This window comes from Saccopteryx bilineata, chromosome 2 (assembly GCF_036850765.1).
Source record: "Saccopteryx bilineata isolate mSacBil1 chromosome 2, mSacBil1_pri_phased_curated, whole genome shotgun sequence".
In the NCBI taxonomy this organism is placed as follows: domain Eukaryota; kingdom Metazoa; phylum Chordata; class Mammalia; order Chiroptera; family Emballonuridae; genus Saccopteryx; species Saccopteryx bilineata.
This window is the reverse complement of record NC_089491.1, coordinates 114,143,742-114,161,863: the sequence shown is the minus strand read 5'-3', so window position 1 is coordinate 114,161,863 and position 18,122 is coordinate 114,143,742. Positions and strand designations below refer to the sequence as shown.

General features: G+C 33.3%; 1 protein-coding gene across 5 annotated transcripts in view; it reads right to left on the bottom strand.

Annotated features, from left to right (window-relative positions):
• CNOT2 (CCR4-NOT transcription complex subunit 2) overlaps nucleotides 1-18,122 on the bottom strand; it is a 128,218-nt gene that overhangs the window by 39,512 nt on the left and 70,584 nt on the right. For 2 of the 5 annotated variants that reach the window (XM_066257657.1, XM_066257656.1), the window contains 2 exons: nucleotides 15,396-15,453; nucleotides 7,136-7,258 (listed from right to left, as the gene is read on the bottom strand). In XM_066257657.1, coding sequence (XP_066113754.1) covers nucleotides 7,136-7,258; nucleotides 15,396-15,416 — 144 coding nt within the window. In that variant the 5' untranslated portion in view covers nucleotides 15,417-15,453. Of the gene's footprint in view, nucleotides 1-7,135; nucleotides 7,259-15,395; nucleotides 15,454-18,122 lie in introns of those variants that run through there. The other 3 variants (XM_066257655.1, XM_066257654.1, XM_066257658.1) reach the window with 2 other exon arrangements.

Sequence of the window (18,122 nt, the reverse complement as noted above, 5' to 3'; positions counted from 1 at the left end):
TTAAGTGAAACTTTTCTGAACACAAAACAATTAAAAAATAAAATAAGTTTTAAATGTTTTTAAAAATCATCGTACAATCGATACACTGAAAGTATGGTGATATTATATCTCGAGTGTAATTATTCCAGGACAAAAACAACAAAGAAATGACTTTCACTACATCACATCTACAAACAGAAAAAGAAACAAAGAAAAAGGAAGTTCTAAATATAGAGAGAATCTGAACATTTTAAAATTAAAAATAGTACTGTTAAAAAAAAGCCACTGAAATCAGAATATCTAGCAAACAGGCACACACACACACAAAAAAGAAGAATAAACAATACATCAAAAAGACCAAAAATATACAGGGACAAGGGGATAAACAGAAAAATAAGTCATAGGACCTGATACCTTATGAATGAGATAACAACAGATTATGAGTTTATTAGGTATTTTCAAGTAATTTTGGTAAAAACATTAAATTTTCCAAAAAAAATTTTAAAGTATAATAGTCAATAATAATTAACTATAAATAGCAACTGACTCCTATTAAACATTTAACATTCAAATTCTTTACTTAAAAATATGGAAATATACCTCTTTATATTTTCTAAATTTTAGGTTAGAATCACAGTACAATTTACAGAAAGGCATATGACCAATTCAATAAAGTCCACATTTTTAAAGGTTCTTATATGCAATGATAAACATTTTTTACAAAGACTATATAAATTGCACTTCCACAACAATTATTCTCCTTCTAAAAAGGAAAACAAACTCCTTGCTAGTGTGATAGGAATGGAATAAAAAGGTATTTTCTGAATATAAATTATTATTAGAATTTTTATTGACATAACAGTAATAATTTTTATAGAAATATCAAAATTTGAAATATATCATTTAACTCCCTTTGATAAATAGGTTTTTCTTTAAAATACTGTTTGAAAATTATGTGAATGTCAACAAATGTAAGAGGCTTTAGAACATTCCATTCCCTTCAAATGATTTGACATAAAATTTCAATTTCTTTAGTCTAATTTATTTACATTTAACACTATCAGGTTATTGTTTTCACACAAAAATGACACATTTATATACATTCATATTTTCTAGTAAAAGTTTTAAAGGTGATTTTTGAGGGGTTTATTTGTTTGTAAATAATCATATCTTCTGCAAATGATATTAATTCTGTTATTTTTCAGTATCAACTTTCTTTCCCTTTCTTTAACAAGGACTCAATGAGACTCTTCTAGGTCCTATGGATTATTATTATTATAGACTCTAAGAGGATAGCAGAAACTACATAGGCAAAGTCACTGCCTTTGTTTAACTTAAATTCTAGTGAAGTGGATAGGATAATAATTAACAGACATGTACACTTTCAGGTAGAGAGAGGTGCTATGATTGTTAAAATACAGGAAAGAATTTAGAAGGAAAGAGTGGAAGTAGCGTGAATAGTATATACAAAGCTACTTAGGAAGAGGGATCAGAGAGACGTTTCTCGGATATTTTAGCAGACAACCTGAATGGGGAGACAGAGAAAGGGAGAGAACCAGAACCATGTGAAGATCTGAAAAATGAAAGTGCTAAACTAAGGTCCTGAGATAGGAAGAATTCACTGAGAACAGTCAGCATGACTCCAGTATGTACTCAAATATCCTTACTAATTATGAGGATGGCAACAATTACGGTGATAGATGGTATCCTTATTTTATACTAGAGTTTAATGAAATATTGTTAGTCTGAGAGAAACACTACTTGTAACTGCTGTAGGTTAGCACAAGTAAGGTAGGTAAGAGTTCAAAATGGTTGCTGTTTGTCAAGATACACAAATAACCTGTCTTACAAGTTTTAAGTTTTTAAAATAAGGAATAGGTGTCACATCTCATGTCCTTACAGTAAATATTAAAACAAGGGAAAAGAGGTTCCTACAAGTTTGTCTTCTAAAATGGTAACACTTAAGAATCATCAAGTGAGTGCAAAGACTCATTAGACTAGAAAGCATGTTAGCAATTAAAACGTAAATATATATTTTTGAAATTCTAAGTTGCTTAGATTTTATTACCCTCAAAGCGTTATCTATTTCATGTCTTATATGAATGCTTTTCATTTTTTATAAGGTCTCCATAAAAAAGTTTTAATTAAAAAAAAAAGAAATCAAGCCCATTTTCTGCCTATGATTTAATCTTTGAAAGTATATATTTAAGTAACATATCCGTAATACTTTAAAAACTTTTATATTTCAAAACAGCAAATTTGGCATTGTATAAGCAAGACACATACCATTTAGGCATACCTTGAAATAAAAGGTCTTGGGAAACTCAGAAACAGGCCTCAAGAACTACTTAGAAATTCAACTAGCACACCATCACATAAAGAACACTTTCTTATATACTTCTAAAATCATGTATATGATAATGAAAGTTATATTTTATGCTCTATGAATAAATAGGATAAGTCAGGAAATTGGTTGGTTTTCTTTTTTGCTTTCTGATTTTTGATAATTGGCTTAAAGATTCCCTCAATCAATAGCCAATTTTCCTTTATCTTATGTTACACTTTAAAATTACATTCCAGAGAGAAAAATATAACAAAATTATCTGTCATTTTTTTAGTATTCAAAATTTTTTTCTTTTCAAGTTTTATAAAGGACAAACATCATTATTTGTAGATGATATGTATAACCTAAAAAACCCAAAAGAACCAAACAGAATAATATTATTATTATTCATATATCACAGCAAAATTTATGTAATACTATCTGGTCTTCTAAAAGAGTTTTACACAGTTATTCATTCAACTCTCATAACCACTCATGAGTCATATACTATTATTTGTATTTTATAGATGAGAAAACAGTCACAGACATTGAGTAACTTGCCCAAGGACACTTAGCTAGCTAGCATCATGTGCCTGACATAAAAACTCCTACGGTAGGATTTCCAGAACCCACATTCCTAATCAACAAAAACTAATAAAAGGGTTTTGTAAAGTAGTTGGTTATAAATACATACACAAACTGTTCTACAAACTATTGTATATATCAGTAAAAACCAATCAGAAATATATATAATGAAAAGTACCACCATAATTTTTATAAAGGATGGGAAGACCTTACATGACTAAGATGTAAAAATTGTCTATAAACCATAACTATTTTGTAGTTTGCCAAAGAATCAGTATGATAAACAGAACAAAAGAGTTTAGTAACAAGCCCCAAAATACTATATATCAGACATCAGAATACAATAAGAAATTTCCATTAGCCATAAATGAATGGTCTAACCCAGGGGAGAACAAATTACTGAATGCAGGCCAAATCCAGCATACTGCTTATACCTGTAGGGTACATGAGCCAAGAATTTTTTTTATATATTTTAAATAGTTATAGAAATATCTACTTTATTTATACATATATATATATTTATAATAGATACATTATATATAATAGATATATGTATATTTATCGATTGCAAAAAAGACAAACAGGAAAAGAGAGATGAGAAGCATCAACTCGTAGCTGTGGCACCTTAGTTGTTCACTGATCGCTTCTTATATGTGCCTTGACAGTGGTGGAGGGGCCTCTAGTCAAACTCGTTATCTCTTGACAAGCCAGCGACCATGAGACCATGTCTATTATCCCACTCTCAAGCTGGCGACCTTGGGGTTTCGAACCTAGAACCTCAGCATCCTAGGTCAATGCTCTATCCACTGTGTCACCACTGGTATGACTCTACTTAATATCTCTTAGCTAGCTTCCTGGCATAAAAAATCTAAAATATTTACTTACTATCTGGTCATTTACGGAAAAACTTTATGACTGGTGATCTAATTTTATATGGTGTAGGGACAACTGGATACTCGGGGTGAGAGGAATTCTCTAGCACCATAAAATTCACACCATAAACCAAAATGTATTTCTAATGAACGTAAGTTATATGTGAAGCATAAAGCACAAAAGTGCTAGAAAAAAGTAGTTTGGGAAAGTCTAAGTATCATCTCAAAACAGAAACAATCAGAAAAAAGACGAGTCAAATTCAATAAAAAAGATAAATATTTTGTATTTTAAAAAACAATAAACTAAATTGAAAGCAAAATACTGTGAAAATATACTGCTCACAAAAATTATGGGATATTTCAAGATGAATATGACGTGATAACAAAAGAAGCATTTGATTTTTTTATTAAACAAGAACATCAGAAAAGCAAATGACAAGTCAAAGAAAGTTGTTCAATTATGCAAATGAGATACAAAACCAACTTTTATTTCATTGGTGAAAATGCGCTACACAAAAAGCTGAAAGTACTGGATGAAGTATCTGCACATTCCCTGATCCTCTAATTTTTGTGAGCAGTGTACTTGTAACAAATGACAATGTTATTAACCTTAATATATAGAAAACACCAACAAATAAACAAGACATCATCTCAACAGAAAATTGAAAATGGCACAAAAAAAGGTAACCCACAAAGGAAGAAATACAAAAGGCCAATAACTGCATGGAAAAGACACACCACTTTGTGTTTGTGTATGTGCATAGATTTAGCAATGTTTTACTGCACATTAAAACAGTAAGCTTCTTTGTCCATTGGCAAAGACTTCTTCTAGAGGGCATGGAGAGTGCTGATGAAAGTAAAAAATTCCTGCAAGCTTTCTAACAGAAAATATGTCAATATGTCCCAGAGATCTGAATAACATTTTTCAAATAAAAATTAAAATTTTATCAAAATTTTCCTGTGAACATTATAAGAATAACTTTTCTTCCCCCATGTATATATTCTAAAATTTGTATAATACCCCTGATACTATTAAAAAAGTGCCAGAAACAGCAAAAATTTATAAGTAACTACTATGTATTATTATTCCCATTTTACAGATGAGAAAACTGAGGCTTGGAGAGGTTCCAGTTAACAGACAAAGCCAAGATCCCAACACATACCTGTACTGCTCTGGAGCTCAAATTCTTAATTCCTGTGTTATTACCTTCTTAATTAACTAACTAATCAAAAAGTTTTATGAATCAAATCATTATGAGTTCTGTGACAAACAACTAGATTAGAATGCTAACCTATATATGAGTGAGTGAATATAAATAATTCAACTAAAAAGCTCTGAGAACAGTATTTTTGCTCTCTAGAAAACAAACATCTCTATCATTCATTATCTTTAAATACTTTATTTCAGATTCAGTTTGAATGTTTCATATCTTCCAAATCAGAATGCTTTCCAGCAATAAGTAATATTCCACTGCCACTTTTCCATCAAACTGAACTTGCACTACAGTCACAGTAACACACAAATTAGTTTTATAGTTTCTGCAATGATGCTACCAGAAAGACACTTCAAATTCTTTTAACTATAAGATCAATACTTAAACATAGCAACTTATGTAAAAAATAATTTCATTATAATTTATAGCAAATATCTAGATAAGTAATATATCAGAAAATTAATTAGATGACATTCTATGAGCTATTAAATTGCACACTAATTACAAAGAAAGCCATCATATATAATTTGAAAAGAGCCCTGATAATGCAATGGACAGTTTGTTGCTAAAATGATACAATTTTCAAATACAAATAAAGGGGAATAACATCAAAGTGAGAGTGGGGGAGATTTTAAAAGCCCACTGAAATCCTAACTAAAACTAAGTTAAGCCAATTTATGAAATTCTAAAAGACAAAGCAAGTGATTTACTAATGATAAATTTTAATGAAAAATGAGAGCATTTGTTACATCTCTTAGAATTTTTTTAACTGTTTCAACACGATTAAGAATCTTATTAGGTTAATAACTAGAGTAGATTATTACATAGATAGGAAAATTAGGAAGAGCTAGTTTATAAAGGGGGGAAAAGATACAAAGTACAAGAAGGCAACTGATATGATTAAATATATAGCAGGTCCTCATATACTGTTGTTTCATTATAACATTGGTGGTGGTGGGGGATCAATTTCCAGGGGAGGCCACTGGCTTTATGGAGTTCTCCCCATGTCCATGGGGGTTTTTTCTGGGTACTCTGGTTTCCTCTCATGTCCCAGAGATGTTAATGTTAGGTTCACGTGAGTGTCTAATTTGTTCCAGTCTGAGTGAGTGTAGGTGTATGTGTGTATGAAGGCACCGTAACATGCAGAAGCATCCTGCCCAGGATTGGGTCATACCTTGCACCTTGAGTTGCCAGAATAAGCTCTGGCCACTTGTGACCCTGACTTACAGGCTGGAAAATAATTCTCTAACTTGTATTTTATTAATCTTTCTTAAATGTATATATAATTCACATTTATTTCAATGTTTAATATTAGAGGTGTTTTGGGTCTTTATTCAGAAGTCTGATGAGGTTTTTGAGACCAAATATGCCATAGGAGCTCAACTCTTATTTATATCAGCCTAGGGTAAAATTGGTTTTGTTGTACATTATTCTCCTTGAAGTTGCAGTTTCTAAGAACTTATGATGACATTAAGCAAAGACTTACTCTACAACAAATAATTTAAAGTAGCATCAGAATTTGAAAATAACTGAATTCATTCAGATTATTTTATCACTGGCTAATTATGACTTGGCTGCATCCTAAATACTTTCATTTAAAATGGGAATATTAAACTACTAACCTTCCAAAGCACTTAGTTCATATTTCTATATTATCTTCCATGTTTTAAATACAGTTCTTCAAAATTTTTTTATTACACCATCCCTTCAACTGAACATTGGAGAAATGCTGTTTCTATCTGAGGCCTAGAATTATAGCCAGAAGATTATAAAGCAAAGGTATAGGTTCATTAAAGCCTACCATTACGTCTTTAAATCTGTGCAAATCATCTTTCTATTTGGAGTGTTTTAATATAAAATAAGTTATTACACAAATTAAAAAGAAACAATCAATGATATAGAAGCTATATCATGTTTACCCCATGTCTTTTGAGTACTTCCTACTACAGTATTACCATATCCCAACTTGAGAATCAAAGAGCATTTTATTTTATCTCCCTTTAGAATGTAAGCACATCATTTTTATATCCCAGGGCTTAGAAATGTGCCTAACATTGTCATTCAACCAAAGACAGTAGTACACTGCAGTTCATATACTGCTTTTTAGGAACCAGAGACAGGAATACACCACTGAGTAAACACAATGTAACTGATTAACTTACATCTTTTTCTGACCGATGTGGAAACATAGAAGACTGGCTGTAGTACATATTTTCGTCATGGTAGTCACTGTCGACTCCCTCTACAAACTTCTTTCTTGAAGCACCAAACATGCTGTTTGTCACCTAAACAAAAATATTGCTTTTACCAATAATAATATTTTGGAAAATGTCAAGCTTTACCTTACTCTAATGTGGAACCAGAAAATGAAGGGGATATTGCTAAGTTGAAGAAACAGATCAACTAAGAGCTATTGGGACATATTAGAAAGTCATAAATCTAATTATAACAATATAGTACTTAAATGTTTACTCCAGGCCCTTTTAAAAGTAAGAGGACAAATGTAAAGCCTGTCTTATACAATAATTACACTTAAAATAAAAAAAATCATTTATTTTTTTAATAATATAGAGCTAACCCCAAGTATAATTTTCCCATACAAAGATTATTTTTGAAATTAAGTTTGGGTTTAATTATTCAAAATCTTCACATACATCTTCAATAGTAGGTCTCTGTCAACACTAAATCTACTTATTATCTGTTTTCCAGAGCACATGATCTTCATTTACAATCTAAGTTTACGTATTAAGATACAGTAATTTCTGAGTCACTGTACAATGTCACACTGGGAATTTTATATCAAGCTACAGTACCCACTCATATATTAGTAAGGTGATTTTTTCATTCATCATCCTGGTGTAAATTTATAATCCCCATTATATAATCTGCTTACTCTTTTGTTTTTGAAGTCTTAAACACATCCAACACTAGCCTGACCCGGCGGTGGCGCAGTGGAGAGCGTTGGACTGGGATGCGGAAGGACCCTGGTTTGAGACCCCGAGGTCGCCAGCTTGAGCGCAGGCTCATCTGGCTTGAGCAAAAGCTTACCAGCTTGGACCCAAGGTTGCTGGTTCGAGCAAGGGGTTACTAGGTCTGCTGAAGGCCCGCGGTCAAGGCACATATGAGAAAGCAATCAATGAACTAATGTGTCACAAAGCACAACTAAAAAAAACTAATGATTGATGCTTCTCATCTCTCCATTCCTGTCTGTCTGTCCCTGTCTATCCCTCTCTGACTCTCTCTCTCTCTCTCTGTCTCTGTTAAAAAAAACCCAAAAAACAAAAACACATCCAACACTAGTAATTTTGAGGCCACACCAGAATAATTACTAAGTCTGTGCTGATTTTTACTTATCTTTTTAAGGTGTAACCTTCATAAAGTTTCCAAAGCTATCAATTGAAGTTATTTAAGGTCAACGTGTAAACTGAAATGTCACGATAGGAAATGTCACGATAGGATTTATAAAAACCTGAATACTTGATAACCACATCTTTCCACAAAAATTTTGGGGAAAAACATCAAATTTGACATCTGTCTTAATATTACTCATTATGAACAAGGGTATTTTCTTCAACTGTAAATAAGAAATGAACAATTTCTTTTACTTCTTATTTTAAAATGAAAAAATGTAGTTACTATTATTTATTACTAGATATGGTGAACAAATGTGTTGCAGATTTTAAAAGCAAGTTGATGTGCAAGTCTGTTGAAAGCACAAATCACTGCTTTATGTCTTAAGTTCTCTGTTGAAACTAGAAAACTCTAATCTTCCTGCTGAAAGCTGGGAAAAACTCATTCAATTAAATATGGACAATAGTAAAAAACAGCTTAACCACTGCTTTGCTGTATGTTTTTAGGCTACTACTATCTTTCAGTGTAAAATACAGAAATAGATTTTTAAAGGTTCTACTAATTTGTTAGAACAGGGGTCGGGAACCTATGGCTCACGAGCCAGATGTGGCTCTTTTGATGGTTGCATCTGGCTCACAGACAAATCTTTAATTAAAAAAAATGTTAAAAATATAAAACATTCTCATGTATTACAATCCATTCATTTCCTACCACTCATGTTCAGGGTTGAGGGTGGCTGGAGCCAATCACAGCTGTCCTCCGGGACAACACCAAATTTTTATTGAATAATCTGTAACGTAAATGGGTCGTTGTATGGCTCTCATGGAATTACGTTTTAAAATATGTGGCGTTTATGGCTCTCTCAGCCAAAAAGGTCCCTGACCCCTGTGTTAGAACATACTTAATCTTTTTTGGACAGCAGACTCCCTTGGTCAATCTAAAGAAAGCTCCTCTATAATTCTGAATGTAATTTCAGGGACTGGGATTCCACATGCCTATCCACCAACCCCTAAGTAGTCACTAGCAGAAAAAATAAGTATTTATAGTGAGTTTAATTTCAGAAAAATAACAGGAATTAAAAGCACTTTATAATCTACAAATTAAGACTCACTGCATATAAAACCTTAAATGCTTGTTTTGTAAAAGTTAAGGATATATTTAATTCCCTTTAAAGGACCATGACTATTGAGTTCTATTTCCAGGAAAGGATACCTAAGAAAAGTAACATGAAACTTAGAGAATTCAATAAATTCCAGGAGATACCAGAGTATCTGTCATCAAATTTAATACCCATAAATTAACTCAAATTGATAAAGTAAATGCTTCCTTTGACAATTTTTGCATAACATTTATCTTCAAAACCAATTATACATACCTAGAATTCCAAAACTGAAGTTAGTTGTACTGAATAAAAAATTTCATGCTAATATTATACAAAGGTTTTACTGTTTTGAAAGCAAAGCTAAACAGATAAAGTCCTCAAAGGAAAACAGAAATGTTCCTTTTCCATCAACAACAGATTTTTCCAGACTCAATGTATTTGTGTGCCAGAGAGAAAACACAAATACACAGAAATTCAGTTTTGTTTCATGTGCATCAACACTGAAATCACACATCAGTGAAAATACTAATTATTCCTACACAACTCATGCAAAAGAGAAAGAGAGTTAAGAGAGTAATACTCTCTTCTCCAAATGTAAGCCCCAGTCCAGGGATGGGTACTGGGATGAAACAATTTTCTGATGGAGGGATGGAGGAAAAGAGAGAGAAAAGGAGGGAGAGAGGGAAGAAAGGAGAGAAAGAGAGAAAGGGGGAGGGAAGGGAAAGAAGAGGGGAGGAGGGGAAAAGAGAGGGAAGAAGGAAGGAGGAAAGAAGAGGAGGAGGGAAAAAGGGAGGGAGAATGGTATGGAAGGAGGGAAGGAGAAAGGGAAGGAGGGAGAGAGGAAGGAACAGAGGGAAGGAGGGAGAAAGGGAAAGAGAAAAAGAAAAAGAAGGAAAGGAAAGGAAAGGAGAAAGGAGAAAAAAGAAAACATAGTAAGTTTTTCATAGAAGCTAGTTTAATTTTAAATGGCCTATCCATTATTCCATATAGAATAATAAAATGGAGTAGGAAAGTTTTTTTAAAATAGCATGAAACTGCAAAGATAATCAAGCAGAGAAGTAAGGCAACCAACTACACAAAGATCTATAGGCAAAGCATTCAATACAGAGAAAACAGCAAGACCCTCAGTGGTGTGGCTCAAGTAGCATGAACTTAGTGGAAAATGAAAGGAAATAAAGTCACAGATACTGCAGAGGGACAGATCATGTTGTGCCTTGCAGGCCTGAGGGATACTGGATTTTATTCTATGTACAGTGGGACATCAAGAGAAGGTTTTGGGGTAGTTTAAGATGATCATAATTTGGCTCTGCCACGTGGCTCAGAAGATAGAGTGGCGGCCGTGGGTTATGAACATCCCAGGTTTGATTCTGAGTCAGAACACAGGAGAAGCATCCATCTTCTTCTCTCCCTCCTCCCCTCTTGCAGCCACTGGCTTGATTGGTTCCATTCAGCATGGCCATGCACGTGCTAAAAATAGCTCCATTGATTTGATCAGGCATAGGTACATTTTTAAATGAGTAGAGTTACTATGTAAGGACTGAACATAAAGGAACAAGAATGGAAGCAGGGCAACAGGCTGCTAAGAGATAATAGTGGTTCAGACTGCTGTGGCAGTGGTAGACATGATTAGAAATGGTTAGATAGCCCTGACCCCAGTAGCCCAGTTGGTTAGAGCATCATCATGACATGCCAAAGTTTTGGGTTCGAATCCCAGCCAGGGAACCTAAAAGAATGAACCAATAAATGCATAAGTAAGTATAACAACAAATTTATGTTTCTCTCTCTAAAAAGTAATTTAAAAATTTTTTTAAAGAAATAGTTAGATAAAGAATATATTTTGAGGGAGAACTGACATTAATAAATAGATGGATAGATAAAAATATAAGAGTAACATTACTTCCTGGAAGAGAATAAGTAAAAAATCAAAAGAACATAGATATTAATTTTTATCAACTTTAGAGCTATGTCAACACTATTCTGAAATATACTGACATTACTGGTTATGCTATTTATATTAAAGTCAACTTGGCAAAACAAAATTTGAAAAATTAATTTAAAAATAAATCATATTTCATATTGCATCACTGCATATAAAATTTGTTAGAATCTTTGTTATGTATAATCTGTCTGCTTTTCTCAAGCAAATATATCAAGGGCTTACTTAGATCTGTTTTGTTAACTAACCACCTTCTCTTGCAACTCTTATACCAAATGTTATAACAAAGCAGAAATAAAAATTAAGATTTTACCAAGAAAGTACAGAAATATGTAAATACCAAAAGCAATGTTTCTTAAAAATTTCTGGAACATATATCTAAAACATTTAGTCAAAACATTTTATCTTTCCTCTGACTCCTCAGGAACTAACCAGAAAGTGTGTATGTAGTTCATTATTTAACTTGGACTAGCTAGAAATTCTTAAGGTATGGCAATCTCAAAATGTAAATACAGTATTTCAAAGACAAATGCAGTAAGTCAGGAAAATCACAGAAAAAGAATTCACAAAACTCCAAACTTGAGATAATGTTAATTTCAGACCGGAAAAGTGGACCTTAATCCAGGTGGGATGGATGGCAATTACAGAAGAAAAGAAATAAAAGCTTTCTTACTCTTTTCTAGTGGAGATTTTACTCCTGTTCAACAACTCCTGTTGAACACAGAATTTAACTCCCTGCTTATTTTCTCTTCTCAATTTCACATTTGCTATCAGCAAGCACTTTACATACACATACACACATTCTCTGCTGTCTGCAAAGCAGACAAGAGCCAATTAATAAAAATAATTTGTCTGACTTTATCAAGATGTAGTCAATCAACATTTGAAACATGAGAAGCCACAATATCTGAAGATAACCTGGTATTTTTATTATTGTCCTCTAGAGGGAAAGGCTGATAGGTCACTTCACTGACAGACTATCCAAATTCTATGGAACTAGTATATTCCCATTTCAAATATTAAATACTACAATCTAGATATATTTGTACCCAAGGAGTTTTTGTTTTGGTAATACTTTTTGGTATTAAGATTCTGAGCTACCAATAATGCTGCACAACTGTTATAAATAATTCTGATCTTATTTCATTATGAAAAAACACTAAAAAAAGAAATGGGCTTAAATTAAAAGGGGGGGGGGCACATGCAGTGGACAGAAAAAAATCTACTTTCTCAAAGAACAAAGAACTTCATATCTGAAATCTTTAGAAAAAGAGCAAATGATCTTTCTCTCCTTATGCAGGAGTCATATCACCCTTCAAGTCTTACTAGTTCTAGATTACTGTGGCCCGATATATACAATATTATAAATGTACAATGGGTAGTTTATAAATCTGCTTAGAATAGATCTAAGAAAAGTAAAGGCTTAGATAAATTTTAAAGGGAGAATATCTAAATTCGTCAACTTGAACAGAAGAATACATTTCATACTTTTAGCAAATGCAGAATGCCAAATAAATGAGCAAATAAAAGCCTTAATAAATAGTGAAAAGGCAGCTCACAGGTGGCTTGCACAGGAAACATCACTCTGGTTAGAAATGCGATTCAGTAGAAAACTAGGGGCCTATATGAACATACCCACAATCATTACTTTGGAGAGTAGGCAAATATTCTGATCCAGAGTCCTTCCCAGGAGTTATAGGAATATTTTGTAAGACGTCTCAGCCAAAACAACAGGGTATACCACATTTGAGAAAAAGATGGAGAGGGCACATAAATAAAGAGATTACATTACTCTTCCTAATCCAAAGACCATTTACTGCACTACTGAGATGATATCCTCAGAAACCATCTCTTAAAACATCCCAAATGTACAAATTCTCTATAGAGTGTTAACAAAAAGTCTATAAATGCCCCTACTAGTTTGACTTTGATCTAGGAAAGTATGTTGCGCACACTTCAACTTGAAGAAACAGACTTTGTGGTTTTCCAAAATTTAAAACTTGTCTGTATCAATACGCCTTACACAGATTCAAATTTGAACAACCAATATATAAGCTTTAAAAGGCAAGTGCATTATCCTAAAACCTAAAACTCGAATAACTAAAAAAATACTAATCCATAGAAAAAAGGCACAGTCATGTATCAACTAAAGAACCAACTACAATTGGTTCTTATGAGCAGTAAGTTTAAGCTGAGAAGTAAAATTAAATAAGCAGTATTTTGTCTTTAAATATGAGGACATGTCTATAAAATACAGGTAGAAAAAAGAATAACAGAAAACCTGTAAGTTTAAGACATAAAACAAATGCTCTAAGCTAAAGGAAATTTTTAAATGACGGTGAATATCTTACACCAATCCTTAAGAGGCCGGGGTAAGTCTAATAAAGAGGGAAAGAGGTGGTGGTGCAGTGGATAGAACGTCAGACTGGGACACGGAAGACCCAGGTTCAAAATCCAGAGGTAGTGGGGTTGAACACAGGCTCATCTGGCTTGAACAGGGGCTCACCAGCTTAAGTGAGGGATCGATCGCTGGCTTGAGCATGGGATCAGAGACACGAACGCATGGTCGCTGGCTTGAGCCCAAGGTTGCTCGCTTAAGCAAGGGGTCACTCGCTCTGCTGTAGCCCTCTACCCCTTGCTGGGTCAAGGCACATAAGAAAGCAATCAATGAACAACTAAGGAGACTAAGGAGCCACAAAGAATTGATGCTTCTCATCTCTCGCCCTCCCTGCCTATCTGTCCCTCTCTCTGTCTCTTATCACACACACAAAAAAAGAGGGCAAGAGGAAGGGAACCCAGAAGAAACTGAATGTATGGTCTGCTTTTCTGGGAGATATGTATTTCTACCAGTTTCCTTCCCAGTAAACTAAACTAAGACAAAACAAAACAAAACAAAAAACAATGCCCCCCCCAAAAAAACCCTAAATCTTAAGAGAGAAAAAGGGAAGATAAACTGTTAAGGATTCTATATTGTAAGGGCTTGCTTGAGACCTGAAAAATTTTGATGTCCCAATCTCTTTAAGTATGACACTTTCTCTGAAAAAATGTTAACAATCATAGGCCATGGTACGTCCATTTTTCCTGGGTATAATTTTGAATCTCCTGTTATGTGCAAAAGAATCTAGAAATCCTGAGAATAGGAATTATACAGGATAGATGCAGAAGGACTAAAGTATCAATTTTTGAAGGCTTTCTGAGAAGCAAGAGCCTAAAAGGATAGTATTATTAACAAGCAAAGTAATGCAGACCCAGGGATATATTGCTAAAAATTATTTCTAAAAAGCATGCATTAAGAAAAAAAAAAAAAGACCTATAATGTTAGAGCATGATTTTCAGTACAAGACAGACAAGTAGAAAATACTAGAGTGTTGGTATTATACACACACATACACACACACACTCACATACCCAGGATTTGGTGAACTTATTCAATAAATATTTGCTGAACTTTGTCCCAGATATTGTGCCTTCACTGCTTCTATATTTGTTTTTGTTAACCTTAAACCTAGAGATAGGTAGAAAGTTCCAGTGAAAAATATGTGTGAAGTTTCTATTCCTGCAGATAATACAAATACAGTTACCTGCTTAAAATCTTGGGAAAGAGAAAACCAGCATCTCTAAAACTAGTAAAAAGAAACTAAAACTTGCCTCCTTCTGATACCAAGTTACATGTTGCAAAATTTTAAGTCTACAGATTTATGTCTAACACAACCTTTTCCTTAGCTTTTTTTTGGAAAATGAGTTTTCTGGTCCTATTATACAGAGTAAAAAATATGAAATGAAAAAAAAAATCTAATACTCTCCTTTGCATAACATTTATGATTTACTCAGTTTAAGGTTTTCTGTGTTTCACATCTAAGTAAAATTATTTCTCAGAACACTAGACTTTTTCATTTCTGACATAGTTTTATGAGAAAAATACAAGAAACATATTTTTAAACAAAATGATTCACTAGTAAAATGGCCCAACACCCACCCTCAAAATACTGATGAGAGTACCATTTTTCCCCAGCCTTTCCCATCACATACTTACCTGGGCAACTTCTTTCAACATTTGCTACTCTGGGGATTGGAAAGCTCAGAGCTGGAGGCTGAAGTGAAGAAGGAAAGTTTGGAGAGTGAGCCATGGGACCAGCCCCACAACTAGGAGCTCCCCTGAGATACTATAGCAGGGTTGACACCATAGCTCTGAAGTTCAAACTCCAGCAAACAATAAGAAAGGACTCCAACCAGAACATGATCAACGATGGGATTCTTCTGCTCTTTGAAAAATAAGGAAATTATGCTATAAAGATCTGAATGTCCAGTTTCAACACTATGACTCCCTGGTTCACAATTTCATTATTTCCCAACCCCAGAATTATCACTCATACGAATTCAAATTCAAAGTACTAATAAAAAAAAAGTTGGGGTGAGGGAGGATGAAACCTTTCTATAAATTTTCACACTTTTCCAGAAAATGAAAGGATAGGGCTTACCTGGCATCTCGAAACCAACTAAGACAAAGAAGTTAAAATACTTTGCCTATCTGCTCCTTGTATGCTTTTTTCTTTCCTAAGTATTCAATATTAAATCTAAGTCATGTTAACACCACCATTGGCAGAATAACAGCTGACTACGTGGTTGTATTTAAGTTCCTAAAATTAGACCAGCAAGCTTTCTAAAAACCAAAGATAACTTTTAGTAAAAGTATATTCCCTAGTAAGAAATACATTTCTTAAAAGTGCTCCTTTCTGATAAAAAATATTAAGACAATAATTAAAATAACTTAAACAAGATGATAGAGAAAAACTTAGGCTTTTAAACCAATCTAAATACAGAACTAAGATTTATTCACTTTTATAACAATGTGAATACTTACTTTATAATATAAAAAAATTAATGATTTCAAGAAAAGTAAATTCTGACTATTATGAATAATAAAGCTAATACAGATTCTTATTTAAAAATAATATCCACTCAGTAATATGTTAAAGGTGGAAAACATTTAAAATAATAAACTAAATACAGGAGTAGGGGAATCCTGAATTATGTTATATGAAGCAGTTATAAATGAAAAGTATTCCTTCAGCAAGGGAAAAGAAAAACTTTAAAATACTTCTAAACACCTTGCCATATAAAGTAATTTAATAAATATTCAATGAGCATCTACTTTGTAATGTGCTAGAAATTACATTTATATTCTTACATACTTGATCCATCTGATGCTCAAATTCAACAAACATCACAAATCAAATAGTCAGGGGACACATTTACAATGGATTCTTGCATACTATGACCTTCAAAGCCTTTAGTGAACTTAACCTTTACTACTTCTACTCTCCTACCATTTTCCCTGTACCTTATTATGTTCCACCACACTGCCCCTCCTCCTCTGTGGTCCAGCAAACACATAAGGCATACTGCTATCTCCAGGACTTTGTACTTGTAATCCTTCAGGAATGCTCTTTCTCTAGATACCTTTATCATCTTACTTCAGGTACTGAATCATCTTAGTGAGGATTTCTCTGTCTGCTCTATTTAAAATTACACTATCCTTTTCCTCAAACCCTTAGGCACTCTATCCCCTTTCCTACTTTAATTTTTTCTCCATAATGTGTCAGCATATAATATACAATGCATTTTATTTTTGTTTAATGTCTTTCTGTGCTTTAAAATGTCAGCTCCCCATGGAAGCATTTGAGATTCTGCTTTCCAGTTTGTTATTAGTTTGGCTCAAAGGAACTTACACACACACACACACCATAAATAAATAAACAAACAGGCCAGCTCCATGAGAATAGAATTTTTTGTTTGTTTCTTTGTTTACTTCTGCCATCCATATGATCTGGAACAAGTACCTGGCATGGAGTAGCCTATAACATGAATGTGTCCTCATCTTTTCCATGCACTGTTACCTGAATGTTATTTAACACTGACCAATAAAGCACATGCAAAATCATTGAGCATAAGAATTATTCTTTAAAGTACTGAAATTATGTCAAAAAAGTTTATGTTAAATTTTGTAGTTCTGAAATATACATGAATAAAAATGGTTTTATACACTTTCCCAGTGAAATTGACAACCACTTTCAAAATACCAAACTACCAGAAACCTTCATCCTAACTGTGAGAAGTAACAGTAGAGGATATAAAGCTTAAAACAATTTTTTTTCAGGTTAGGTAAACTTTTTATTTTAAAAAGTTGTTTTGAGAGTATTTCAGTCTTCCAGTTCACTAGAATGAGACAGCACGTCTCTTTTCTATCACAAAATCCCACTAGAAAAATTATACTACTTCGAGCCACTGGGTTGCACTGTAGTCCATGAAAATATGTAGTCCATGCACTGTAGTCCATGAAAACTTGGAGTTAGATGAACAGCCTAACTCCAAAACAGTCTAACACAGGGTGCCTGGGACAAATAAACACTAATAGGTATTGACTACTTGCAAAATAAGTACTGCTCAAAGCACTTTACATATATTACCTCAGTCATTAACAAAGCCTCTATAAGCTTGTTACTTTTTCCTCAACTGAGGCAAAGAAGGGTAGAGCCTATAGGCTCTAATCAAATTAAAGTTATCATGAAGAATACCCAGCCCCTGCAACTCCAACAGATACCTAAGGTTTATTCTCCAGAAAATTCCAAGTGTATAGACTCCAAAATTTGAAAATTAGTCAGTGTTAGAGGTGAAGCATGGGCTTCAAAATTGAGAGACTAAAGTAAAGACCTATAATCTGAACTGCGGGATCCTCGGTTTTTTCCTTAGCGTGTTCACA